General features: G+C 54.0%; 1 protein-coding gene and 1 long non-coding RNA gene across 20 annotated transcripts in view; one reads left to right on the top strand and one right to left on the bottom strand.

Annotated features, from left to right (window-relative positions):
• Cux2 (cut-like homeobox 2) overlaps nucleotides 1-27,921 on the top strand; it is a 192,454-nt gene that overhangs the window by 155,921 nt on the left and 8,612 nt on the right. For 11 of the 19 annotated variants that reach the window (XM_011248171.3, XM_011248166.3, XM_011248173.2 and 8 more), the window contains 15 exons: nucleotides 7,007-7,141; nucleotides 8,537-8,657; nucleotides 9,672-9,748; nucleotides 10,422-10,488; nucleotides 11,674-11,722; nucleotides 14,576-14,680; nucleotides 17,336-17,527; nucleotides 17,607-17,665; nucleotides 19,160-19,208; nucleotides 19,317-19,416; nucleotides 20,194-20,838; nucleotides 21,311-21,445; nucleotides 24,715-25,487; nucleotides 25,879-26,050; nucleotides 27,135-27,404. In XM_011248171.3, the coding sequence (XP_011246473.2) occupies nucleotides 7,007-7,141; nucleotides 8,537-8,657; nucleotides 9,672-9,748; nucleotides 10,422-10,488; nucleotides 11,674-11,722; nucleotides 14,576-14,680; nucleotides 17,336-17,527; nucleotides 17,607-17,665; nucleotides 19,160-19,208; nucleotides 19,317-19,416; nucleotides 20,194-20,838; nucleotides 21,311-21,445; nucleotides 24,715-25,487; nucleotides 25,879-26,050; nucleotides 27,135-27,404 (2,949 nt within the window). The remainder of the gene's footprint in view (nucleotides 1-7,006; nucleotides 7,142-8,536; nucleotides 8,658-9,671; nucleotides 9,749-10,421; nucleotides 10,489-11,673; nucleotides 11,723-14,575; nucleotides 14,681-17,335; nucleotides 17,528-17,606; nucleotides 17,666-19,159; nucleotides 19,209-19,316; nucleotides 19,417-20,193; nucleotides 20,839-21,310; nucleotides 21,446-24,714; nucleotides 25,488-25,878; nucleotides 26,051-27,134; nucleotides 27,405-27,921) is intronic. The other 8 variants (XM_006530157.4, XM_030254118.1, XM_030254116.1 and 5 more) reach the window with 3 other exon arrangements.
• On the bottom strand, nucleotides 12-27,139 carry Gm52785. Its single transcript, XR_003955779.1, has 3 exons — nucleotides 26,283-27,139; nucleotides 1,181-1,262; nucleotides 12-134 (listed from the first exon to the last, which is right to left on the bottom strand). It is a non-coding gene; the product is annotated as a predicted gene, 52785 (long non-coding RNA).

Genomic DNA, 27,921 nt, shown 5'->3' with positions numbered 1-27,921 from the left:
TGTGGGTCCTCCCTGTGAGACTCCAGACCCCGCAGCCTCAGTGTGGTTCTTTCTCTTCTGTGGGTGTTCCTGGTGTCCTGAGCTCCTCCCCACACTGCCCATGTGCTGAGGGCTAGTGCTGTGACACAGGGTTCCTTGGATGAGAGAGAAAAATGTGGGAAAGTACATAGAAACCTTGTCTTGATCCCAGACCCTGTGGTCAGAACAAATGAGGTTGTTTCCCCTGGTTGGGCTGCCCAGCTTTTTTTACTCTTTACCCAGTGTGCTGTTTGACCAACTCTTTGCGCAGTTCCTCCATTTATAGCAGGACTTAATTATTATTGATTTGTCCATGCTCTTTGTATATTAGGGACAGGGGCATTGGTACCGGTAGACATGTTTGGCATCTTCTCTGTTAAACGGACTTTTGCTTTTTAACTTTGTTCATAGCCTCTCGTATACATCGTACCTAGTAGACATTCAAGCAATGATTTCTAGAAAGTAGAGAATCTTACCAAATCTTTCTTTCTGTGTCCTATTTTTAAACACATTCTCACCTGAAGTTTAGAATTGGGTTTTTTGTTTTTTTGTTTTTTGTTTTTGTTTTTTTAGTATTCCTGCGATCTTCTTTTAAATTTTTAAATCTAAGCCATGTGAAATGTATTTTTGATGAAAGCAGGAGGTAAAATCACTAGTTTAGAGTTTTGTCCCAAATGACTAATTTTAGCGCCATCTAGTGATCAAGCCACCTTCACCTCCATGGAAAAGACATTTTAGTGTAACTGGGAACAGTGATGGCCCCTACTGCCCCTACTTACATCCCCTCCTCTTCCTCTTCCTCCTCCTCCTTCTCCTCTTCCCCTTCTTCGTCTTCTTCTGCATCTTCCTCTCCTTTTCTCCTTCCTCTTCCTCCCCTCCTCTTTCTCCTCCTTTCCTTCCTTCTTTTCTTCTTCCTCTTCCTCCTCCTCCTCCCTCCTCTCTCCTTCTCTCCTTCCTTCCCTCCCTCGTGTTCCTTAGGTGTCATAAGAACACAGAGAACAACTTCACATGAGCTCAGACGGAAGGCCCAGGTACCATGTTGCCTGGACATTTCTAGGTGTTGTCTGTGTGACAGGCATCATGCTAGCTCCTCACAGGCACAAGCTCACTGACAAAGGCCCCCAACACAAACACACTCACACACACACTCATACATCCGCACCTGTGGTTCTCAGTGTCCAACCTTGCTGTAGAATTCATTTGAAAATACAGGACTTTGGGAAAATGTCCATCAGAGATTTGTGCTGTGGAAAGAGGGGGCACCCAGTAAGCGGAGTGTCACAACCAGCCCTTTAGGAGCGCTGGCCTGGGAGATGGGGAGTGCCAACATATCTCTCCAGGTGTGAACCCCCAGAGCTGAGGGAAGCAAAGAGCTGCAAATGTGTGTGTGTGGGGGGGGGGCAGAGGAAGAAGGGCTCTGGGCACCAGGGATGGGCCAGGCCCCTCTCTGCTGTCTTGTCTTACCGCTTCCTCCATGCCTGCCCTTCCCCAGGCCCGTGGGACACACAGCAGAGAACACCCAGCCTGCCGTCTGGTACACACCTCTCCCCCTGCGCCTCTCATTCGACAAATATTCAGTGCTTGCTGCTGTTTGTTGGCCTCTCTCCTACCACAGGGGCATGGTGCTGAGCAAGACAGACCTTTTCCTTCCACCCCAGGAGGTTCCACGTGCTTCACACACATACACACCACACACACACACAGAGCCGTGTTTGCATTATGACACACATGTTGTGCCCTGGAAACTGACTCTCCCTCTCTGGGCTGCTGTCTCTTCTCCACAGATGAGCTCCTCCCCCTCCCACCTTGAATGAGACAGAGCCTCAAGCGCCTAGTAGCTGCTCAGCTAACAGCGGCTGCCGCTGACCCCATCAGTGCCAGGGAGGGAGACCCTCATGCTAGGCACCTCTGCGGCCTCAGAGCCAGCCAGCACAAGCCGTTGTGGGGAGAAAGGAGCCAGCAGGCTCCTAGCTGTCCTGAAGGAAGGGACGTGTGCCCATCTGCTAAGGAAAAGTTAGGACTCTGGATTGAAATCAGTGTCTGTGCCGCCCACACGGCCACCGCCCAAGCCCAGATGGGAACAGGCTGCTGCCTGGGCTCAAGCTTTGGGGAGCGTGCGCATACTTCTGCATATTTGTTCCTAAGGAGCCTCGTGGCCAGCCTTCTGGCTACGGCGTCCCAAAAAAATCCTCAGTGTGCCACTTCGGGCGGACACAGAGGGAGGGGAGGTCCACCCTTCTCTCCCTGTCTCTCCAGCCCCTGTCTCCCACCCTGAGCATCAGCAGGTGACCAGGTGACCAGGCTTTCCCTGTTATTTACAAGGATGCCCCAACCCCATTATTAGCCACCCATCAATCAAGAGCAGGCCATAGCCCTGAGCCACCCTGTCACCTTCCTCACCTGTGGTCACCTCGGCCTGTGGTCCCCCTCTTTAGAGGTCCAATCAGTTTAATTTGTCCACAAACTCCTTCGCTCCTACACTTTGGGTTTGGGGGCTCCCAAACCCAAGATTTGCTTTTGAGAAATCTCAGACCAAAAAGCTGCTGTGTCCCCAGGGCCGCTGTTTCACTCCCTCCAAATGGGCCCTAGCTGTAGGAGCCACTGGAGAAGCAAGCAGTCTTGTCTGTCACTTACTATATCCCTGGCCAGGCTGAAAGGAGTGGAGGGGCCTCGCCTGGGTGCCAGTGGCCTCTCTGAGACCCGTACCCTCACCGGTAACTGGGCCCTGTGGTCATGAGGACCCAGTGAGGCCTTGTTCCTGGGACAGCAGTTCTAGTGGGTAGTGGGTGGGTAGTGCAGGGAGAGGGGAGTTGGGCGGGAATGGGGAGATGAGTGGCCTCCGTTCCTCACCCTGCCCTGGGCTGTTTCTCCAGACGCATCCTGTAGACTAGAACATTCTCCTTTATCACCATGCTGGCTCTGCCTACTGTCACTCCCAGACAGGTCCTGCCTGCCCAGCCTAAACAGGAGCCCATTCTCTCTGACATGGCCTCATCTGTCCCTTGCCCCCTCTGTCCATTCTGAGTGGCAGCTGCAGGGTTCTCCTCTCTGCCACCGCTCCCACAGCCCAAACCGTCCTCAGTACAGAGCAGCCCCTGGCAGTGCCTGGCTGGAGGAGGAGCCATGCCTGACACTTAGTTCAGGAGCAACAACGGTGAACTCGAACTCGTGGCTGCTGCTGTAACAAGCTTGCACCCCACAGTCCTGGAAGTCAGGCGCCACTGAAGCCCAAGGCTCCCTAAACTACCTTCCCAGCCAATGTCAAAGTCAGGATTGGACCTTGAGCCTCCTATCCTGGTTCCTCTGCGTTTCCTCTAGGGTAGCCTTGAACTCTGTGGAATGAAGGCGTGAAGAATTTAATGACCCCAACCCCACACACAGAGAGCCAGTTGTGACAGCGCCACACCTTTAGTTCCAGTACTTGGAGACAGAGTCAGGAAGATCTCTGAGTTCAAGGTCAGCCTGGTCTACAGAGTGAGTTCCAGGACAGGCCAAGTGATGCAGAGAGAGATCCTGCCTCAATCAATCAATCAATCAATCAGCCTTTCTCAGAGTGTCTGGTTCTGCCCTGGAAATCTAGCTTGGGCTGGGGTAGGTCCCTGCCCCATTCTTCACCCTGGGGAAGTCCCATCACTGTGCAACGGTTAGTCCATCTGTGGGACAGAGATGCATCATTACTCACCTCCCGCCACGGCAGTGAGAGTCACAGGCCATTTCTCCCAGGAAGTGATGGCAGCATGTGTGTGTGTGTGTGTGTGTGGGGTCACTCTCTGTCCCCAGACTTCACAGAACATTGCTCTAGGCTGACTGGCCCCAGCGCTCCTGAGCTCCAGTGAACACTGGGCTCTTAGGGTGGCCACAACGGCCAGCACCTGGCCTTGCTCACCTCTTTAACTCCTGCCCTCCATACTCTGAGGAGTAACTGTGCAGACCACACGGGAAGGGGTGGGGGTGGAGGGCTGTTCCCACCCTGAGTCACGCACCTCTCTCCCTGTCTCTTATTTATTCATTTATGTAGGTTGTGCTGAGAATCAAACCCAGAGCCTCATGCCTGCTAGGCAAGCACTCTGCCACAGAGCCACATCCCCAGCCTTTTTTTTTTTTTTCCTTCCTTAGCCCAGGTCTTATATATCCCAGGCTGGCCTTGAACATGCGTCTTGTCGGCACTCCCGGTTTATGGGGAGCACGGGTTGAAGCCCTGGGCTCCGTGCACACGAGGCAGCAAGTGCTAGACCAACTGAGCCGTAACCCCTGCCTTTCCTTTACTAAGTGGCCCAGGCGGCCTTGAATTTATAATCCTCATGCCCCACCCAGCCTCTCCAACCAAGCCCAGCTCAGTGTCTTGTTTTTAAATCTCCCCATTCATGTCTCCTGAGAAGCAAGACCTGCCCACATTTCTTCTGGACACACAGCCAGCAGGAAGCCCCTCAGGGTTGGCAAAGGGCTGTCCTTGGCCTCTGTGAACAGCAGGTAGCAAGAACCTTTTCCTGCCCTGGTGTGGTCCTTTGACCTGGCCTTCTGGACCCCTGAGCCCCAAGCTGGAAAGGTCCCCACTCCTGTGGCCTCCTCAGCCTGCACTCCACCCCCCACCCCCATGTTTATCTAACTTCCCTGACCCCTGCAAATACCCGGTGCCTCTCTCTTTTTCTTAAAAAAAAAAAAAAAAAAAAAAAAAAAAACAGGCCACAATAGAAAGCAATTCCTTGAACTTATTAAAAAATCTAGAGTTGTAAATTAATTTGTTCGTGTTGTACAAAGGCAGTGCAGATGGGCCTGTTAGCACGCACACAACAAATAATTAGAGATGAATTTTTAGCTGGCCTGCCTAATGCGCTTGCTGGGTTAATTATGTCAATGTATAATTACACCAGCCCGGGGAGGCATAATGGCACACCCCGCTGAGCAGACCCGGCCTAATGACAGGCGTCGGGGGTGGGGGGTGCTGACAGAGGAGAGCCATTGCCAAGTCCTACACACCTGCTCACCTCAGTACAGGCGTGACAACAACGACGTCCAACCTCTCTGCCACCTAAGCTAAGAACAACACAAGGAGCCACCTTGTTCCAGCCAGACCCGAAGGCGCCCCCATGCAGGCATGGCCCAAGCCTTTCTGCCAGCAAAAAAAAAAAACGTTATCAAGCTCCACTTTGTCAGGCTTCAACCAGGCTCAGTGGGAAGGGAGAAGCAGGGATGGGTGTGAACTCAAGCCTCCTTTTTGGGCATCTGTCCACTAAGGGATAAGGAGATGGACTTACAGATAGAAGAGGCTGACCACATGAAGGCTAGACCTGTGAAGGATGCACAGGGTCTGTTCTTGTATTAGAAGATGAACGCAGTATGGAGGCCTCCCTGGAGGAGGTGGCACTTGAGCGGCTGGGTAGGGTGGGGAGCATGTTTTCGATGGTATCATGAAGAAGGAATAGCTAGGGCTTCTGTGTGTTCTGAGGTCTGGGGGACGTTGTGTTAACCATTTTCTATGTGCCTCATCACACACACATGCACACACGTACACGCAAACACATGCTGCCATCTATGGCTAGGCACAGAGAGGGACAGCTGCTCCACAGGGGACTGTGGAGGCCATTCCTGTGCTGAGGTCCCTCACCTACAAGGTGTCTTTCTCCTGGGCTTCTTGAGTGTGGTGTGTAAGATGGTGAGGTTGGCCAAGGCTTACATCTGGGTGTTGGCTTTCTTCTACTTAACTGGGATATGTCACACAGCCCACGGTGCATCCAACCAGGGATGAAGGCTTTACTGGATATAGGGAGTGAGGGGTATCCAGAGACCACATGACCAGTTTGAAGAATCCAAGGGGCTAGACAGGTGGGAACCAGGTCCCACCAGGTGGGGGCACCCTCGTTCAGCTTGGCCCCCATAGCGCTTGCACTGCCTCTGAGTCCCTGGGCATATGGTCACTATATGAGCCTCTTTGTGGATCTACCATAATAGCAGATGTCAGTTCCACGCCAACTGAGACACTGTGGGGCTGGGGCAGGGGGGAGGGGTCAGTCCCTTATAGTCATGTGGGTAACATGGCAGTAAGCAGGCATGGTTCTGTGAGAAATAGCTGAGAGCTTACCATCTTCAACCGTGTGCAGCAGACAGAGCACCAGACGGGCATAGTGGCACATACCTTTAATCCCAGCCCTTGGGAGGCAGGAGCAGGCAGATCTCTGAGTTCAAGGCCAGACTGGACTACATAATAAGTTCCAGTACTACATAGAGAGGACCTGTCTCAAAACGATAGGTGGATGGATGGATGGATGGATTGATGAATGGACAGACAGACAAACAAGGACGATTGAGCCCAGCATGGGCTTTAGAAACCTCAAAGCCCACTCCTGTTGACACAACTCCTCAATGAGGCCACACCTCCTCAAAGAGGCCACACCCCCTAATCCTTCCCAAACATTTCCACCAACTGAGAACCAAGCATTCAACCATATGAGCCTAGGTGGGTCATTCCCATTCCAAACCTCCACAGGCGGCTCGGCATGTGCTGCCCTTGCAGGGGACCCCAGTTAGTTTCCCAGCACCCTCAGAAGATGGCTCACAGCTGACTGTAACCCCAACTCCAGGGGTTCTGACACCTTTGGCCTCTGAAGACACCTGCACTCATGTGTGCATACACACAGGGGTTTTTTTGTTTGTTTTGTTTGTTTGGTTGGTTTGGTTTTTCGAGACAGGGTTTCTCTATATAGCCCTGGCTGTCAGGCTGGCCTCAAACTCAGAAATCTGCCTGCCAATGCCTCCTGAGTGCTGGGATTAAAGGCATGCGCCACCACGCCAGGCTCACACACACAGCTTTTTTTTTAATTAATCTTTAAAATAAGTTTAAAAAGAAAGAAAAAGTTGTCTGCTTTCTGCAGACATCAGAGTGACTCCAAGTGGCTCCTACAGACCGTGCCCCCAGCTTTCTGTGGAAGGGTGTCTTAGCCCCAGCCTCCCCTACATCCTCCTACCCCTCTCTCTCCCTGTCTCCCTGCAGACCCTGTCCCATCATTTGAGGTGGCGCGGACTCTAGACGACAGACTGCAGCGTCCCAGCTTTGACCCCAGTGGGCAGCGCCTACAAGACGTGCACATCGCGTGGAAGAGGTGCCCAGAGCCACCCAGTGCCAGAGGTACCAATGACACCACTGCGGGATGTTGGGGACAAACCTAGATGTCAGAGCTGCAGCCAAACCTGAGCAGCCTTTGGGGATGGGGGTGGGGCAGAGGGCAGGATCTGGGTGACACTGAATTATGGTAGCAGGGCCACAGATGATGGCATGGTTAAGGAGAAGGTGTTTATTGTAGAGACAAGGGAGAGAGTGGCCAGGGGTAGCCAGAAGAGTCCAGAGCAGAGAAAGTAGTAGATCGAACACAGCCAGCGGACTGGACATGGCCAGCAAGAAGCAGGCACAGAGCAAGGGAGACCAAGATGGGGCGGGGAGGGGATGAGAGGGAGAGAGAGTGTGTGGGCTGAAGAGGGAGCAGAGCCAAAATGGCAGGGTTATAAAGAACACAAGTGGCTGGGAACTGGGGATGGATGGGAAGAGCTGGGGACACCATAGGGACTGTAAAATGTCTAACAGGTACATGTGTCAGTGTGGGAGCCCGGAGGCCAGCATGGGTGCTGCTGTGCTACCATGCACTACAGTAGTCATTTGTCCCTTCAGCCAGTGACCAGGGAAATGTCTCCTTTTGGTGGCAGGGGACCAGCTCTACAAGCCCCTGAGGAATGTTGGCTTTTGTCTAATCCCCAGGATTTTGGGAAACGGAGCCTCCTTTGGACCTGACACACACTAGCGCACAAACAGATACTATTGTGGTGTCAGTTGAAAATGGCTTGGGTGGTAGATCTCACGTATATTTTAGCATAATTTTAAAAGTAATAAAGATGACTAGGGTGGGCGTGGATGGTTAAAAGGGGCCCAGGGTGTGCTGGCTAAGGCTGGAACTTTGAGAGCTTGGCTTTGTGTCCCAATCGGGATTATGACTGCTATGACGAAACCCCACAAAACAAGTTGGGGAGGAAAGGGTTTGTTATTTGGCTTACACTTCCACATCACTGTTCATCAAAGGAAGTCAGAACAGGAACTCAAGCAGGGCAGGAAGCAGGAGCTACTGCAGAAGCCATGGAGGGATGCTGCTTACTGGCTTGCTTGCTCCTTGTGACTTGCTGGGCCTGTATTCTTATAGAACCCAGGACCACCAGCCCAGAGGTGGCTCCGCCCACTGTGGGCGGGACGCTCCCATCAGTCTCTAATTAGGAAGATGCCCACAGGCTCTCTACAGCCCTTTATTAGAGAAGCATTTTCTCAGTTGAGGCTTTTTCCTCTCAGAAGACTCTAGCCTGTGTCAGGTTGACATAAAACCCAGCCAGCACACTTTGTGAGCTTGCCAGCCTGCAGGCCAGTAGGTCCCCCCTTCCCTGCCCCCACCCCACTATCTCTAATGAACTGATCTCAGGGGTCCAGGCGGGCCTCTGCCTGCAGCTGTTGGGGTGCTGAGTGTGGTCCTCTTGTCTTCTGCAGAGCAGAACGAGGGGACGTGTCCCACGGGGCACACGCCAGCCAACGGTAACCACCTGCCAGGTCCCGAGGACACCCTCGTGACAGACACCTTGCTGCAGAAGAATGAGGCCGAGAGACAGAAGTGAGGAGGGAGGCAGGGCAGGCTGCCCAGGAAGCCCTGGGGCAGTCACTGGCAGGAGGGAGATGGGAAAGGGTGAGGGACTCTGAGGCCGGCCCTACAACTCCCAGCTCACTCTTCCAGTCTCAGTTGCCTTGTCTGGGGAATGGGTACATTCATCAGCCTTATCCAGAAGAAAGATAGAGTGGGATTATTGTTGGTGGTGGTAGTGGTGGTGGTGGTGGTTTAGGGTTTTGTTGTTGTTGTTGTTGTTGTTTTGTTTTTTGTATGTGTTAAGACACCTCTCTGGGGTCACGGGGTCATGGAGCTCTTGTCTATTGTGGCAGTAACAGAACCCAGGCATGGCTCCAGCTCTCTGGGAACCTTGGTCTTAAGATTGTCAGGGGGTAACACCAGGTCCACCGGCCTCATCAAGGGCCTTCCCCTTGACACAACATGAGTGGACAGTAGCCATCGGTCTCACTCAGAGAGAGTCTGCCAGAACCTAGGCTTCCACATAGTTGAGCTGGCAGAAGGAAGGAACAGAAATAAAGACAAGCCACATCAATACAATAGTGAAGGAAAGTCTGGCAAGAACAGGGAGAACCAATGGGGTGGTCTTTCTAGTGCACCAAGGGAGACGTGGCTCCAGAGGGACATGGGGAGGGGGTGGGTAAAGTCCTCCGTCAGTGAGGCTCCGGCCAATGGAAAGGGTGTGACTGGATGAGGGGAGAGGCTGGGCAAAGGCCCTGAGGTCAGAGCTAGCCTGGAGCAGCCAAAAGGTGAGAGTAGCCAGAGAGGACGGAGCCATGAAGGAACGGAGGTAACATCTGAGTTTGGGGGTTTGTCTTCTATTAGGAAAGAGACAGGTCGGCCGCCAGCTCTGTACATGTAACTTTCCTCGCAAGGGCTCCTGAGCGTCCAAGCGCCGGCTGCAGGAATGGGAATAAAACCAGGGCGGCTTTGGGGAGTGACACCCACTGTGGTAGGACCAGGTGGGTCCTAGCACGCAGCCTGAGCAGCCCCGTGTCTCTCCAGGGGTCTCCAAGAAGTCCACATCACCTTGGCAGCCAGGCTGGGGGAGGCAGAGGAGAAAATCAAGGTGTTACATTCAGGTATGACTCTGACTCTGGGGGGCGGGAGCCCTCAAGTGGCTTGAAGCAGCGTGGGGATGGGGGACAGGGGTGGCCAGTGAAACAATGAACTTGGGGACATAAATCCGGTGTGCCCAAAGACAGGGGTCAGAAGCTGGGGTGGAACCAAATGGGGCAAACCTTTGACAGCCATGCACTAAGCTGTGTCAAAGATGGTGACTAGGGCACCTGCTAGAGCCAGATTGTCAGGAAGATGACTAATGCCCTGGGCCACCAGGCAGGGTCTAGTGGCCCCAGAGTGGGTAGCCTACCTGTCAAAACTTGGAAATGTAACTGGCAGGAAGCTGAGGCAGGAGAATTAAGGCTAGCCTGAGCGACCTAGTGTTTTCCCCACCAGCCTTGGCCACGTTCTGAAACTGTCCCTAAAAAACCAAACCAAACCAAATGAACAAGCAAACTGGGATTTCTCAAGAAATCTCAGCAGCAGCTCACAGACCTGGAACTCCCAAGCCTCTATGAGTCCTCCTGCCCCAGGTCCCCCACCTGGCCAGGTCTTCAATCCCTCTCCCACTAAGACTGCCTCCCAGCTTGGGGGGGGGGCGGGTATGGGGCGGGGTGGGGGGAGGGGGGCGGAGCGAGGGAGGGGGCGGAACAACCCAGCTGCCCCGCCTCACCTGGCCTTCACCCCTCCCAGCGCTAAAGGCCACACAGACAGAGCTGCTGGAGCTGAGGAGGAAATACGATGAGGAGGCTGCTTCCAAGTAAGTGAGCTGGGGACACCGCCTCCTCCCTTTGTCTGCCACACACAGGCCACCTCCTTCTGATTCTCTGAGCAAGTGACCCCCAGGCATGCACCTGACCCATCTTCCCTTTTATTCACACACCAGAGTCACAACACCCTTGGACCCACCTGAGTGAGGCCACTGGACAGCCTCACCCCCGACCCTGACCCATGACCCCTGACCTCTGGTTCTACCACCTGCCCTACACATTCCTCAGTTTCCCAGTACAACCAGTGGAGGCCAAGTGACAGCATCTAAACGACTCAGAGTGCAGTCACTTCTTCCGGTTTAAGACATCACTCACGTCATAAACACTTATTGAACACCAACTGTTTATCTGGTGCTGTGCTGAGACCCTGGAGGGAACATGAACGCTTCACCACCCAGTCCCTAAAGCAGACACAGGCAGTAGCAGGCTATGACGAATCCACTCACAGCCACCACTGAGCACTTACTGTGTGCAGTCACTGTATCGAGCATGAAATTGGTTTCTCCAAGGGAAGAGCTGGAGGCAGGGGTGGCCCAGGCAGGCAGCCTCAAATGACACACTAGGAAGTGCACCTCAGGCAGTACAGACAGTGCGTGCCTACGAAGGCCTCAAGGATGTGCAAGGATGTGACCAGTCATGTCCCCCAGCCCCCAGAGTCCCAGCAAGCTAGGCAGACTTGTCCTACGCCCCCAGTGTCACAGTCTGGAGGGAATGGCACCGTAGACAAGGGCCCCACCTTGGGGAGTCACTGCAAGAGCACTGTCCGATTCTTAGAGGGAAGGTGAGGAGAAAGCCCCTGTTGTAGCTCCCCAAAGATTGGGCCCTGGGCTGCCTTTAAGAAGAGCTTTGTGCAGGTAGCAGGCGCTAACCACCTAGCAGCACTTGGGAAGCAGAGGCAGGCAGATCTCTGCGTTCAAGGCCAAGCCTGGTCTACAGAGCAAGTGCTGGGGTAGACAGGGCTCCACTGAGAATCCCTGTCTCAAGAAAAGAGAGGTGTAGGGGAGGAGTTTTGAGACCCAGTCCCTAGTTCCCAGCAGTGGAGATTTTTTACCCCCACCCAGTATGTTTTCTCTCTGGGGAGCGTGGAGGGCGGCTTCCATGGCTCTGCACTTTTGGGCAGAGATCTGCATGGAAGCCGCCAGCCTGTCTCAGGGCCCCTTTCCTCTGTGTCCCAGGGCCGATGAGGTCGGCTTGATCATGACGAACCTGGAGAAGGCCAACCAGGTGAGCCGTGAGTGGGAGTCTCCTGTGGAGGGTAGGGGTGGGGGTGGGAGCAGGGCTGGGGGGGGGGGGAGTGGGGCACCTAGCTGGGTTGCGGCTGTTTGGACCCAAGTTGTTTGGCCTTGCCCAAGGACCTACAACACCCTGATTACTGAGTATCTCCCTGTCTGCCCGTGGGTATAGAGATAACCCCAAGATCAGCAGGCCAGTCCTGTGGCAAGGCACAGTGTCATTTTGCTTGGGTCACTGCGGGAGGCCCTGTGGCAGAGTCCCTCAGATCACAGGCCCTGGGGCCTGTCTCTGTGGGCAGCATGCCAGACTACTGATAACCTCTTGAGCTCTGGCCCCCATGGGAGCAGTGGGCACCCAGGAGAAGCAGGGCCAGGGCCGTGGTGATAGTGATTTTCCTGGCTTCTGCTCCCATGGTTGGCTGGAATTCTTTCTTTGTTTTGAGGCAGGATCTGCTGTTATCTCAGGCTGGTCTTGAACTCCCAGTTTAGCTGAGGGTGACCTTGAACTCCTGATCCTCCTGTCTCCACCTCCCAAGTGCTGGGATTGCAGGTGTGTGCCACCACATCTGGTTTATGTTTTATAAACTGTGTTACTGATTGGAACCGGGTGGGGCTTCCTTCATGCTGAACAAACACTCCCAACTGAGCCCTACCTCTCCAGCCAGCTCCTGTGTTACTTCAGGGATCATTACTCTGGTGCTACTTTGTGGGTTCTTCTTTCTTCCAACCTTCTCCGCCCTTTTTTCCCCTTTAACCTTTAAGACTAAATAGGAGAGAAAAGAGGCCAGAAAGGGAGGGACCGATGTTATTGTTAGACTACTTCCTGCCGATCAGAGCTGTAGAGTTCCTTGGGATAAGTTTGATCTTCACCATCAGGATATCTCATTTCTTCTTGTTTCTTCTTTGCACATGATGACTTAACATACTGCAACCAACAGCAACCAACCAACAACCCACCCTACTTCTCGGGGCTGTAGCATTATATATCCTCTGAAAAGCCCCCAGATTCCAAATGTCATACAAACAGAGAAACTATTCACAACTGGCAAAATCATGCCAATAGAGCACTAGGCAAATCATAGTCGACTGCTGTGGACAGTCTGAAACAGCCCGTATTCCACACCTGGGGTTAATAAAATGAAAAAATATTATGTATTTAAAAACAAAAAACAAAATGCCAAAATTGTCACTACAGATCTCCATTTATATCAGTTGCATAGCATTTTTAGTGGTTTTGGTTTTTTGAGAGAGGGTCTCACTGTAGCCCTGGCTGGCCTGGAACTTGGCATGTAGACCAGCCTAGCCTTGAACTCACAGAGCTCTGCCTGTCTCTGCCTCCCTCTGGAACTAAAACCACCATCACCCAGCCCTTGTCTTACCCTTCAAATAGGTAATTCACTCACATAGTTCAAAATTCAGAAAAGACAAACCAGAGCAGATCCAAGGCAGTGCCCCTTGCCCCAGCGGCCTGTCTGACCAGTTTCTGGGCTCTCCTTCCAGGGATGTCCACCCATGTACAAACCAACCAGTAGACCCACATGAGCCTCACGGGCTCTACCTGCCTCTGGTGGATGTACCCACTGGCACACATTCGCCTAATCTGGGACACCAGGTTCTGCTTCCCACAACAGCAAACAGATATTTTAGCACTGTGAGAACCACATTTTGTGTGCCAAAGAGGCAACTTAGCAACTGCAGCAGGAAAAATTGTGTCCACCCCGAGTGTGCACACCTGCATGCCAATAAAGCTTTATTTATAAGAACAGTTAGTGGGCTATAGATTGCTAAGTCTGCTCTAGCCAGACCACTCTAGATGACTGTTTATAGTTAATGTCCACCTTTCCCCTCTCCCAACCAACACCTTCACGATTACCCTCGGGCAGACACCATCTCACACGTGCAGGAGCTGAAGGATGGATCCAGTTCCAAAATGGGATTACTGGGGCAAGGGTTCTTTGCCCTACGGACATGCAGATGGGGCCAAACCGATCCCGCCTTTGCAGGGTCCAGCCTGGCTGTCCAATGAAGAGGCTAGTACCCTGTTGCCAAACCCCCAGCGGGAGGTTTCTTAGCCAATGACATGGCCTTGAGAAAAGAGATCATAGCCAGGTGTGGTGGCACAAACTTGTGGTAGAGACCGGAGGACCAGGAATTCAAGGTTATCCTCAGCTGCATATCAAGTTCAAAGCCAGCCCAACTATAGAAGACCCTGGAACAAATAGCCAAGTAAATGTGTGAATAGAGTTAAGCTCAACCACGGACTCTATTTACAGTGTGCCCTGCTTGGCCTTCGAGCACGAGAGCCTCCTCTGACTTTTTTTTTTAATACCCCTATTCTGTAAAAGGGAAACTGAGGCCTTAGAAAGCCAAGGGAGTCACCCAGAGGCTGTGACAGCCACTGAACTGGGACCACCTCTGAAGATAGCAGATACCCCCCCCCAGTGTACAGTCTTGAGCCAGAGCCAGAGAAGGGACACAGGCCCCAGTGTGGGACAGAACCACCTGGGGATGGGTGCAGACAGCCCCTTCTTGCCCTTCCCTCCCTGGCAGAAGGAGTGTTCTCACCTTGGGGGGTCTCAGGTACCCTAGCATCACTTAATCACTTAGAGCCATCCCTGGTGGCCTCTGTTCAGTAATACCATCTCACCAGGAAAGGTGGGGTGAGACATCTCTTCCTTTGTACCCACCGTGGGGCTCAGTGACAGGGTTTCCCAGGTCCAGGCCTGCCTGCATTCAGGACTGTGGGAACCTAGGCCCTTGGAGATCCAGGGTGGTACAGGTGTAGGGCATCCTTGTTCTCTCTCTCTCTCTTTCTCTCATCCGCTCCCCTCTTCTCTTCCCCCAGCGAGCAGAGGCTGCCCAGCGTGAGGTGGAAAGCCTTCGGGAGCAGCTGGCGTCAGTCAACAGCTCCATTCGCCTGGCTTGCTGTTCCCCCCAGGGACCCAGTGGGGTAAGAAGGATGCACCTGGGACGTGGGGGAAGGCAGAGGGAAAAGATTGGGGAAGCCCATGTCTCTGCACATAGGGAAAGTGGGTGTCACTTGCGAGGACCAACCGACTGACGTGGATGTGAGCAGGGACGCACGGGGTCTCTGAGTGCAGAGAGCATTGTTAAGGTCAGCATAGTACAAGACTTACTGTAACCTGTTGTAGCAACAGGGTCTTGTTGAGTGTGCACTGCTTTTAGTTGTGCAAGATTCTGCTGACTATTGGTTAACAAAAAGCCTAGTGTCTTCCTTTGGATGCCTCCCTCGCCTTGCCTGGAAATGCCCGAATTGTTCCCAACGCCAAGAAGGTACCACCCATTGCAGGGTGCAGCAGGATTTGGACCACGGGGCATTGTGAGTGGTGGCCACCAGAGGGTGCTGTTGAACACCAGTCTCTCATTGCCTGGTGGTCGCTTGGGAATTTTCAAGCCCTGACCAGGAACTGTAAGAAGGCTTGTATTTCAGCCCTTAAGTCCTAAACCTTGCAGGTGACTCTGGTGGGACCCGCCCCTTCCTCCAGTGCTATAAAGAGCCAATTCCAGCTACTAACCCCAAGGTTCCTAAGTGAAATCAACCCGTCTTTCTCCTTTTCCTGGCCAGCACCCTCAAGAGTCCTGGGGTCACTGCCTGCCTAAGGACTTAAGTCACAACCCACATCCCATGGGTCTTGTACACTGTCGGTCTCCTTCCCGGGGTTCTGCACGCTGGAGGGTTAGAGTCACGATTCCTTACATCATCCCAAGTGGCAGCTGTGGTTTCCGCCTTCCTTAGCACACGGGCGCCGATGTCACAGCACTTTAGTTTCCTTCCCATCCACGCTAGCGTACAAGGTTATAGAGAGAACTGCTTGGCTCATAGATTGTGCTGGGAAAGAGCCAATGCTTTTGGCGGTTACCGTGCGCAGAATCTGGCTCTGCTCCTCAGAGTTCACTGCCTCTTGCGCCCACGAATGTGCACGTCTGGTGTGATGTGTAACAGTGACTGTGGGTCTTCAATGGCCGAAAAGGTCTTTACTCTGTGTGTGTGTGTGTGTGTGTGTGTGTGTGTGTGTGTGTGTGTGTTTGCATGAGCATCCAGGAAGGTAAATGTGACTCTGTCCCAAGTCTTTGGTGATTTACCAGGTGACTGTCCCACAGAAGCGAGTCTGTCTGGAGAGACAGGGGAGCTGTGGCCACCTGGGGAGGAGTCACCAGCGTTTCTTAATTAACCCCCGAGGAACCTGCAAATGACTAAGCAGCCACACTGGAATCCCCGGCTGGTTTGGGAGGCAGCTTTTCTGAGCACAACAGTGGCACTTGATGCTAATTAATTTAATGTATTAATGGCATCCGCTTCCTGTTTTAATTGGCATTTATCTCCAAGGAAGAAAGCTGGATTAGTAGTGGTGGGGTTGTTTTTTTGTGTGTGAAGAGTTTGTTGCGATTTTTTTTCTTTCTTTGTAAGTACTTCTTAGATTGTGTAATAAAGCCAGAGAGCTGCCTGACCCAGGTCCCTCAGAACCTGTACAAGCCTGTACCTTGTCATAGATGGAACGGAGACTCCAGGGGCAGTTTCCAAGACCTCTAGATGGGTGACAGGCGTGGAACAGATCAGGGGATGCCGCAGAAACACTGCCTGTGGCTGCAATGTGGCTGCTCTGGCCCTGAGGGTCAATGGTTTCCTGGATGGGTCATTTCCCTTGGCGACGGACCCAGCACCCCAAACCTATTTTGGAATTGCCACTGCTACAGTTCCTTCCCACTTTTACTTTTGTGTGTGTGTGTGTGTGTGTGTGTGTGTGTGTGTGTGTGCATATACATGTACACGTATGCCTATACACATGGATCTGAGTGATTGCCTGTGTGTACTGAAGCCAGGGGACAACCTTGGATTCTGTTCCCCTGAGGCTGTCCACCTCACTTTCTGAGATGGGATCTCCCACTGACCTGGACATCATGAATTAGCGTAGGCTCACGGGTAAGCTCCAGGAGTCCAGTTGCCTCTGCTTCCTGGGTTATACCTGGAGACAACCACACCCAGCTTTTTCCAGAGATGAAATTTAGGCCCCTAATTTACCAACAGACAACTTTTTTCTCCCTAGGGGTTTTGTGGTTTTGTTTTGTTTGTGTTTTGAGACAGGGTTTCTCTGTGTAGCCCTGGCTGTCCTGGAACTCACTCTGTAGACCAGGCTGGCCTCGAACTCAGAAATCCGCCTGCCTCTGCCTCCCGCGTGCTGGGATCAAAGGCATGTACCACCACTGCCCAGCTAGGTTTTGTTTTTTTTTTTTCGTTTGGGGGTTTATTTTGTTTCATGGTTGTTTTTGTTTGTCTGTTTGTTTGTTTGTTTGTTTGGAGGCAAAGTCTCACTGTGTAGCTCAGGCTAACCTAGAACTTGTGGTCACCCTCCTGCCTTTGACTCCAGAGTGCAGAGGTCTTTACCGTTACACCCAGCCATGGTTGTATTTTTGACAACTCAAGTCTTGAATGAAGCACGGCTTCTGTAAGGGGAACCGTGCAAGTGGCACAGCAGTGTCAGATCGCCAGATGGAAAGTTCCCTTCCACCTGAGGTCCAGGGGCAGCATGCCATGCTGGGGTTCAGCCCCTCAAAGCCACTCACTGAGAGCACTCTCTGTTCCCAGGAGAAGGTGAGCTTTGCTCTGTGTTCAGGGCCGCGGCTGGAGGCAGCTCTGGCCTCCAAGGACAGAGAGATCCTGAGGCTGTTGAAGGACGCCCAGCAGCTTCGACATTCCCTGCAGGAGCTGGAGGAGGTCTCAGCCAACCAAATCGCTGACCTGGAGCGGCAGCTAGCTGCCAAGTCCGAGGCCATAGAGGCAGGTCCCAGGGTGGCAGGGGCGGGCGGTGGTGGGCTGGGAGCACGGGCCAGCTTCATTAGATCCTTTTGTCTTCCAGAAACTCCAAGAAAAGCTCGAGGCCCAGGCTGACTATGAAGAGATTAAAACAGAGCTGAGGTACCATGTTGGCTGGGACTGTTCAGAAAGCTCCTTAGCTCCTCCCCCACATGTCCACTCTGGGGTCCACATCTCTCTCTCTGTCAAAACCAGTCCAGTCACAGCTAGGTGTGGTGGCAAAGGCTCACTAGTGCAGCCAGCATTCAGGAGGTCAAGCCAGGAGGCCTGGCAGCCTGGCCTGGGCCTCCACAAAACAAACTGGTTGTCCTCGCCTGGTTTCTGTTGCTGTGATAAAGCGCCAACATACGCCATCTTGTAGCTTATGGGTTCCATCCAGTCCCATCACCCAGGGATGCCAAGGCAGGAGGAACCTGGAGGCAGGAGCTGATGCAGAGGCCATGGAGGGGTGCTGCTTACTGGCTTGCTCGCCATGACTTGCTCAGCTTGCTTGCTTAGAGCACCCAGGACCACTTTGGTTGCAGAGGAGCTGGGCCTTCCCATAGCAATCATTAAATCAAGGAAACGCCCCCCACAGACCTGCCTATAGGCCAGTCTCATGAAGGCACCTTCTCAGTGAAGACCTCCTCTTCCCAAAAGATTCTAGCTCATGTCAGGTTGGCAGAAAAACAAACCAGCACACTGGTCCTTTTCCGTGAAGCTGTGGAGATTGTCACCTTGTCACCTTGTCACTGTGGTGTGGAAACTGGGGACTTCCTCGGCAGTCAGATAAACGCAGGCTGTGGGCATGCGGGGCTCCCCAGACCCAACTCACTGGAACATGTGACTTTAAGCCTGCAGTTGATACAGTTTTCAGTTGACAGTTGACCCTTGGTGTCACCAGGGTGGGATGACTAAGCCCGGGCCTGGTAGCACTGTGGTAGTGTCCTCCATGGAACCCAGGTGCAGCCTCTTGTGACTTCATCATCTCTTCTCCCATGATTCCTAACACGGTAACTGCACGTCCCTCCCTTGCCACGAGGCCACATTAGTACTCAGTGTGCAGTCCCGAGGCAAATCCAGTTTTTGCATTTTGGAACTTTCTGGAAAAAAATATGTATTTGGTAGTTTCTACCTATGTCTAGCCTAAAACCACAAGGCAGGATGGCTCAATGGGAGAGGACATGGGTAGTGTGCCAAAGGCCTGGGGTTCCTTCCCTGGAACCCCAGAGGAAAGGAGAAGAGGGGGTGAGAATGGGAGGGAAAGCGAGGAGGAAGTCAGAAACAGGAGACAAAGGGAAGAACAGATTGGTGGTGCTCCAGTCCTTGGGAGGCAGAGGCAGGAGAATCAGGAATTCTAGTCTAGCCTCCACTACAAAATGAATTTGAGGCTAGCCTGGGCTACATGAGACCATATGCAAAATGAAATATAGAAAAACGAAAAAAGAAAGGCAAGTATGACTTGGTGTGGTGAGTGTGGTACAAGCCTTTAATCCCAGCACTTGGGAAGCAGAGGTAGGTAGATCTCTGTGAGTTCGAACCCAGCCTGGTCTACAGGACCCCACCTGGGGTATCTCCTCCTGCTGACCTCCGGCCCCTCTTGTTTTCTCCCCGCAGCATCCTGAGAGCCATGAAGCTGGCCTCCAGCACCTGCAGCCTCCCACAGGTACACATCCCTGCCACCGCTGTCCCTGTCCCCCAAAGCTGGCTGCTTCCATCAAGTCTGCACCAGCCGTACCTTCTCGCCCTTGCTTCCTCCCACCCCACCCCCCAGACGCTGGCCAAGCCTGACGACCCGCTGCTTGTGGCCAAGGATGTCTTCTTCCCCACACAGAAGTTCCTACTGGAGAAGCCTGCGCTGCTGGCCAGCCCTGGTAGGGGACGAGGAACTCACCGAGGGGGCACTTGGGCTGAGGGGCTGGACAAGGATGCCCTTGGACTTCTTCATGCCCCAGGATCACTGCAATTCATGAGGCAGAAGAATCCAGACCGGGGATGTAGGCTGGGCATTTGCTGGGTGATGCTTCCCAGGTTCAGGGTCACAGGTAGACCCAAGGCTCCCAGTGACTTCCCTGGACCCTGACTCTAGCTGGATACTGGAACTTTAATAAGAACTCAGGAGTCAGGGGAGGGGTGTCTATACCCTACCCTACAGCCGACCCCCAGGGCATGGCCCACAGCTTAAAATTGCCCTTCTTCCCACAAATGGCTCAGTGGCCCTGTAGCCTTGTGACCTTCGCCAAGATGGCAGGCTCATTATTGGTCTCTTAAATGGGAAGTGCTGGGTGGCCTGAGTGACTAGGCACTGGAGGCATTAGACCCCTGGGGTGACTGTGACTCCCTTCCTGCTTGCTAGGATAATGTCCCCAATGGCAGCAGGTGGGTCCCACAAGCTAGCATTTGAAGGGGGTCTGAGGAGGTGGGGTTCGAGAATGAGGGACAACAGCAAGCATGGGTATTTATGGCTTCTGAGACCTATAGCTAGTCCCTCATCCTGTCCCCCCATTACCCCATATCCTCTGTCTCTGCTCTCTCTCTCTCTCCCTTTCTAACCATCTCTCTTGCCTCTGCACATCCCTCCCCTCCATCACAATTGGTCCCTCTGCACCTCTGTCTGTCTGTCTGTCTGTGCATCCCCCCTGGTGTTCTAGAGGAAGACCCCTCGGAGGATGACTCCATCAAGGGCTCACTGGGCACGGAGCCCCCCTACCCTCCTCAGCTTCCACCTCCGCCAGGCCCGGAAGACCCGCTGTCCCCAAGCCCTGCGCAGCCCCTGCTGGGCCCCAGCCTGGGTCCTGATGGGCCAAGGACTTTCTCGCTGTCCCCCTTCCCCAGCCTGGCCCCGGGGGAGAGGCTGGCTGGGGACTCACTGCTATCCAAACATATGATGGGCCCAGCTGCCTTCAAAGGGGAGACGGGAAACCTGCTGGCATTCCCCCCGACTTTCTACGGTGGTGCCAAGCCTCCATCAGCTCCTGCTGCCTCCGTGCCCTGCCCCGAGCCCACAGGGGCCCCGGAGGCTGTGGATGGGGCTGGGCCAGAGGAGGAGCAGCTGGACACGGCTGAGATCGCCTTTCAGGTGAAGGAGCAACTTCTCAAGCACAACATTGGCCAGCGCGTGTTTGGCCACTATGTGCTGGGACTGTCGCAGGGCTCGGTGAGTGAGATCCTGGCCCGGCCCAAGCCGTGGCGTAAGCTCACGGTGAAAGGCAAGGAGCCCTTCATCAAGATGAAGCAGTTCCTGTCGGATGAGCAGAATGTGCTGGCCCTGCGCACCATCCAGGTGAGGCAGCGAGGTAAGCCACGGAGGAGCCCCACCGCCATCCAGAGCTGTGGGTGACCCCGGGGTGGGTGAGCCACCACCCTGTGCCTTGGTTTCCCTATTTCGAGGGACAGACTCGTGACCTTGCTCCCTCCTGCACTGGGCCACCCCTCCCTCCCTCTGCAGCCCTTTCTGGGCAGTTAAGCCCCAGCTCTGGGCTGATTCCTCAGTTTCCACCTCCCACCCCATTCTCGACATTGGCCCGTGGGGGAGGGGCTAAAAGGACCCAGAGCTCCGAACTGCTTAAGAAGTGTCCGCTGTTGCCATAATCATCCTGGCCCATTAACCAGCCCTAACCACTGACCTAGCACGCACAGGGTCCTAGTTCCAGCCCCAAAGCCGGAGTCACTACACCACCTACCATTTGTCACCCTCCCCACCCACCCCAGGACAATCTGGTCCATACCCTCCTGCCCACCTCCAGGGCCTGACCCCGCCCCCTGCAGGCCCCACAGCCGCCACCTTCGTGCCCCTCCCAGGCAGCATCACCCCGAGAATCCGCACACCTGAGACAGGCTCGGACGACGCCATCAAGAGCATCCTGGAGCAGGCCAAGAAGGAGATAGAGTCTCAGAAGGGGGGTAAGTGTGGCCTCTGCCCATGACCTCTGATCCTTGCCTGCATCTCCTCTATCATCCCAGGGTGTTCCCAGGTCAGTTGTAACCTCCAGGGCCCCAGAAGGGCCTTCCTGGAACACACGCAGGTATGCCACAGCTCAGGTCTCTCCCGTGTCTCACTACCTGCCCCATAACAAAATCTCAGCTGTTCAGCAAGACATCCGGACCCTGAGACTATCCCCTTTCCCAGGACATCTAGCCAAGCGCCACTCTCTTAAGTGTCACCTCCTCCAGGAAGCCCCCCCCCCCTATCCTGGTATGCTTCCCACTGTGGCCTACAGTACCAAATACAAGATAGCAGGACTGGCCATAAATCCTGGTTCAGCTGTTGATTAGCTGTGTGGCCTTGTATTGATGACTTGACCTCTCTGTGCTTCCCTCCTCTCATCTTTAAGACGGGAATGATATTAGCTCTCCTTTCTGAAGGCTAAGGGGATCACCAGCCAGGGGCAGGTACACAGAAGACTGTAGGCAGAGTCTTAGAGTCAAAACCACCTTCTTTGTTGTGATCCTGCCTGCCATCAATGGCTCTGGCCTTGTCCCTGCCAATGGCTTGGGGGCTTCTATGGCTAGGCCAAGTTATACACTTAACACCCTGCAGTGTTGGTTGCCTGGGATCCTGGGATGCTGGGCTCAGTTCTCCCACCCCACTGTGCGGTGTCTGCTGCCCCCTGCTGGTGGATCCGTGCATGTATTCCAGTTGCAAAGTCCTATGAGGAAAATCTATCCGTGACTGTGGCCTTCAGTGGAGACCCGCCTCTGTCCCTAGGAGAGGCCACAGGAGAGGGAGTTTACCCTGCCCTACCAGCTAATCCTCTGAGCCATTCATGATTTTTTTTTTTAAATACAGGGTTTCTGTGTGTAGCTTTGGCTGTCCTGGAACTTTTTCTGGAGACCAGACAGGCCTTGAACTCAAAAGAGTTCTTACTTACTCTTACTGGGACACCTTAGCCTCCCAATTGCTGGGATTAAAGGTGTGCCCCACCACCACCACCATCATCACCACCAGGCTCCCACTGAATGCTAGTCCGGAGCTGCAGATGTGAAGCGTGAGCTGCAGATGTGGCTGAGGCGTAGCAGCACAGCCTTGAGTTCAGTTACACAGACCCTGGGTGTCTGACGTTCTCAGTGCTTCCCCCAGGGTCAGAAACAGACTCGGAAGCATTAAAGTCAGCAGCGGGGCTGAAGGGAGTGTTCACACTCAGTACTAAGCTATAAGGGTGGCCACTCCCACTTCTACCTCCTACCCCAATATGTTCCAAACAGCTGGGAAGGCCCAGCCCAGGGCACCAGGCATGGCCGAATGCCAGCTCCAGGCGTGTTCTTGACAAAACCAAAGGAAGTGTCCAGGGTGGAGGTGGGTGGGCAGGCATTTATACAAGCTGCTCATAACAATGACAGGCTAGTCAGTGCTGGTGGTGGTGGTGGTGGTGGTGGTGGTGGCGGCGGCGGAGGCGGTGCACGCCTTTAATCCCAGCACTCAGGAGACAGAGGCAGGCGGATCTCTGAGTTCGAGGCCTACACTCTGGTCTACAGAGTGAGTTCCAGGACAGCCAGAGCTACACAGAGAAACCCTGTCTCGAAAAGAGAGAGACAGAGACAAAGACAAGCCGCTTCCCACTTCAGCCTCCCCAGCCTGTTGCTGGACTTTGAAGTCATGTGACTGGCACTTCCTGGGTTGTCATCCCTTCCTGTTTTAAATGTTTTTCTAGGTTCCTACTTGGATCCACGCTGGGTTACTTTCCGAGACTCAATGCTGGTCTATTGCTTTTAGTTTGAAAAACAAAATGTCATTCTAATGGCTGTGTCGTGGGCCCAAGGGTGGAGGCTACCCAGGGACACAGGATCATGGAGGAAGGCCATGGTGACCTGTCTGGCTCAGTAGTCAGAGAACACTGTCTAGAAGGGAGAGAGAGGCAGCCCCTAGTCACACCCGGCTCCATTGCTGTCCTGAGACACGGCCTGGGTCTGTGACATCCTCTCTGCTTACTCCTTGTGTGGACTTCCTGTTTGTCTTCCTTTGCTTATTCATAGAACCAACTGAGCCCCTGGGACTTATGACTCCGACCCAAGACTCTGTGTGCGTCTGACCTGACACTCCCCCTCCCCTCCCCCCCTCCCCGCTCCTCCCCTTCTCTTCCCTCTCAGATAGCTGTCAGCCTGGTTTTTTCCTATCAGTCCATTGATGAGACTTTCCCCTGCACCTTGTGGTTTAATTAGCTTGCTTGGTAGCTTGTGGAGACTTAGACTTTGAATCACCTTCCCTTCCCCCACCCCAACCCTGAGACAAGCTTTCTCTGTGTAGCCCTGGCTGTCCTAGACTCACTCTGTAGACCAGGCTGGCCTCTAACAAACTCCCAGAGACCCGCCTGCCTCTGCCTCCTGATTGCTGGGATTAAAGGTATGCCCGACCTCATTAACCACTGGTTTTTCTTTTTCTTTTTTTTTTTTTTTTTTTTTTTTTTGGTTTTTCGAGACAGGGTTTCTCTGTATAGCCCTGGCTGTCCTGAAGCTCACTTTGTAGACCAGGCTGGCCTGGAACTCAGAAATCTGCCTGCCTCTGCCTCCCGAGTGCTGGGATTAAAGGCATGCGCCACCACGCCCGGCTGTTTTTTCTTTGGATGGTTGGGTTTCCACCACGGGCTTTTGCTATAGAATTCATGAGCGCATCTTTGAGTTACTGCCTCTTTCTTGACCTTCTTAGGCTTTCACGAGGTTGGTTTGTATAAATGTATAACAGCGTGTATAAAAGGCGTGCTTTTTGTGGGTTTTGGCTTTGTTTTTTTTGTTTGTTTGTTTTGGGTTTTTTTTTTCAATATTTATTTAATGTAAGTACACTGTAGCTGTCTTCAGACACACCAAAAGAGAACATCAGATTTCATTACAGATGGTTGTGAGCCACCATGTGGTTGCTGGGATTTGAACTCAGGACCTTTGGAAGAGTAGGTGCTTTTAACCTCTGAGCCATCTCACCAGCCCCTTGGCTTTGTTTTAACACTGCCTCCTCTCCTTGTTCACTTTCTCCACATATACTAAGATCTTACTATTGGCCTGATTTTTTTTTTAATGCCTGCCTAATATTGCACCAGACAGTCAGACAAGACCCACCATGACTTACTTAACCAGTCTTCCCATTGTAGAACACCGAGGTTGCCCCCATGTTTAGATGGTATAAACACAGATGCCACATACAACTATGTCACGATGATGGGCCCCTGTCCACCCCATCACAGGTGAGTCCAAGAACTCCCCAGCCTCCGTGAGCATCCCCAACGGCACAGCCTCCTCCAGCACCTCGGAAGATGCCATCAAGAACATTCTGGAACAAGCCCGCCGAGAAATGCAAGCCCAGCAGCAGGCCCTGCTGGAGATGGAGTCGGGTCCCAGGGGCCGCTCAGTGCCTCCCTCTCCTCCGGAGCGGCCCTCGCCAGCCACTGCGAGCCAGAATGGGGCCCTGACCTGCGTGAAGCAGGAAGATGGCGGTGGTGGCAGCGGCAGCAGCAGCACTGTGCAGGCGCCGCTTGCTGTCTTGTCCCCCGCTGCATTTGTGCAGCGGATCATCCGCAAGGTGAAGTCGGAGATCGGCGATGCCGGCTACTTTGACCACCACTGGGCATCAGACCGTGGTTTGCTCAGCCGTCCCTATGCCTCCGTGTCGCCCTCCCTCTCCTCCTCCTCCAGCTACTCCGGACAGCCCAATGGGCGAGCCTGGCCTCGTGGGGACGAGGCAACCATCGCCCCTGAGGACGAAGCAGCTATGGGCGAGGACGAGGCCCCCAGGGTGGGAGAGCTCAAGGCCGAGGCCGGAGCCCCGGAGGTGGGCGGCGGGCGACTGCCCTACTATCCAGCATACGTGCCCCGCACACTCAAACCCACTGTGCCGCCCCTGACACCCGAGCAGTATGAACTGTACATGTACCGGGAGGTAGACACGCTGGAGTTGACACGCCAGGTCAAGGAGAAGCTAGCCAAGAACGGCATCTGCCAGCGCATCTTTGGGGAGAAGGTGTGGACCCGGGGGAGGAGGGGGGACCCAGGAGCAAGGCCCACTGAGACCTTAGCCCTAAGACCTATAGACTGGAGGGTGACCCAGGTAGGAAGCCATTCTTCTGGGTGTCTCTCCTGCGTCTAGCCATCCCTGGACACTGAACCAGTTAACAGCCAGTCCCCTGCCCTTTACAGCCCTTTAGCTCCCATGGTCCAGCCCCTGAAGGGTAAAGATTCAGCCCAGTCCATTCCATAATGTCCCCAGCCAGTGCTGGAACATTAAATAGGAGGGGATAAAAGAAAAGATCAGAACTGGAGGAAGAGACTTAAGGGGAGGTTCAGAGTAGCATCTTGGAGGAGACCATGGGATGCCCTTTAGGGTCATTTGCTGAGCCACCCTCCACCTGCAGGTCCTGGGACTGTCTCAGGGTAGCGTGAGTGACATGCTGTCACGGCCAAAGCCATGGAGCAAGCTGACACAGAAGGGCCGGGAGCCTTTTATCCGGATGCAGTTGTGGCTGTCGGACCAGCTGGGCCAGGGCCAGGGCCAAGCCCCAACCCAGCAGCCCAGCGCTAGCCAAGGTAAGTGAGGGTACAATGCCTGGGCTCTACCCCAAGTCAGTGGGCTTGCATGCCCACCTCTGCCCTCTCTGCATCCCAGACACCATTCAACTGCTGTCACCTGAACAGGGGTCCCTGGCCCACACCCCCTTTCCCCTCCTTCCTATGGGAGGAAGTTTCCACTCAGCAGAGGTGCAGAAGGCCTGGACTCAGGCAGGACAACAACCCTGTGTCCCAACAAAATCACACTCACCAGCTCCCTAGAGACTCCATGCTGTTCCTCGGAATCTTTCCTAGCACAGGCCTGGGCCAGTCTTGTGTTCATAGGTGACGTCATGGCAGGGTGGAGCCTGAACTTTGCAGAGCTAGAAACAAGAGAGGCTTGGAGAGTTACCTGAAGTCACAGGGCCCGTATGCAGGGCTGCTGGGGTCCTGTGGGTGACATTTATTTCAGAACACGTGGCTTCAGGCAGGATGGCCCACCTGCCCCGGAGACCACAAAGAGGCAACGATTCCGGCCAAGGGTCGGTAACCCCATCTGTAAAATGGGGATCCGGTTACAAACCAGAACAGAGTGTCAGGTGGCAGAATTTGCAGGTCCTACCTTAGCAACAGGCCTGGAGGTCCCTTTCCATTTGTGGCTACAAAACAAGGATAGGCTGGTAGACAGGTAGAAGGCAGACTGTAGACAGACAGGCAGGCGGGCAAAACAAATGGCAGACAAACATCTGGCAGAAACCAATAGGCAAGAGAGGTGACAGGTAGGCAGGAGACAGGCCAGACAGGTGTTGGACAGGCAAACAGCATTCTGGGGGCAGAGGCAGGAGGATTGTAAGTTCAAAGCCAGTTTTTGCCATGTATGGAGGTCCATAGCTCAGAATGAAAGTTTTGAAAGGAGCCAAGCTGTTTGGGATAGCAAGGACCTGGCTCACCCCTCAATACCACAGAACAAGGAAGGGCTATGTTACCATGAAGACCTGAGAGGTCCCTTCCTGGGGTGCACTGTGGTGGCTGCGGGTGTTTTGGTACCAGCCTCAGCTCTGGCAAGCCATGCTACCCAGCCACACTCAACGGCCATGACCGCTCCACCGTCTCTTGCCTGCAGCCAGTCCCACGGAGCCAACCTCCTCCCCATCGCCTCCCCCAAGCCCCACGGAGCCTGAAAAGACGTCCCAGGAGCCTCTGGGCCTGTCGCTGGAAAGCAGCAAGGAGAATCAGCAGCCCGAAGGCCGGGCCAGCTCCTCCCTGGGTGGGAAGCCCTTCTCAAGCAGCCAGGCTGCGGGGGGCATCCAGGAGATGGTGGCCATGTCCCCAGAGCTGGACACATACTCCATCACCAAGAGAGTCAAGGAGGTCCTCACCGACAACAACCTAGGTACGTGGTGGGGGCCCGGAGTGCTCCCTGCAGCCCGGAGTGCTCCCTGCAGCCCTAGGCTAGCTCTTCTCAGCTTTGAGCACAGCGCCAATGGGGCTTCCCAGTGACTTCAGGGACAGCCTGGAGGTGCCAGCTAGCCCCGAAGCATGCAGGACCACACGCTAGGCACACGGCTCTGACCAGGAACCCCTACTGACGAATGAAAGAGAGAGAGCACCAGCCCGGCTCTCAAAACTGTGATACCCTAGCAGATTCAGTCTGAATTATGACCCAGTAATCCGTCCCCTCAAGATCAGACTAGAGGGACACCTGCCCAAGGGCACTAGGCAGGCTCTTGACTCTTTGATGGTGAGGGTACCAGGCTACCCAGGCATCCCTTGCATCTGGGCAAGCTCGATGCTGTCCTACTTTCTGCCTGCCTTGTTCCGCTTTAGCTTTTGATTTGTGTGTTCTGTCTGAAGAGAATCTCTACTGTAGCCGAGACTAGCCTCAAGCTTGCGATCCTCCTGCCCCAGGC

The sequence above is a fragment of the Mus musculus genome, chromosome 5 (genome assembly GCF_000001635.26).
Source record: "Mus musculus strain C57BL/6J chromosome 5, GRCm38.p6 C57BL/6J".
NCBI lineage: Eukaryota > Metazoa > Chordata > Mammalia > Rodentia > Muridae > Mus > Mus musculus.
The sequence above is the reverse complement of the archived record's forward strand: the minus strand, read 5'-3'. Positions and strand labels throughout refer to the sequence as shown.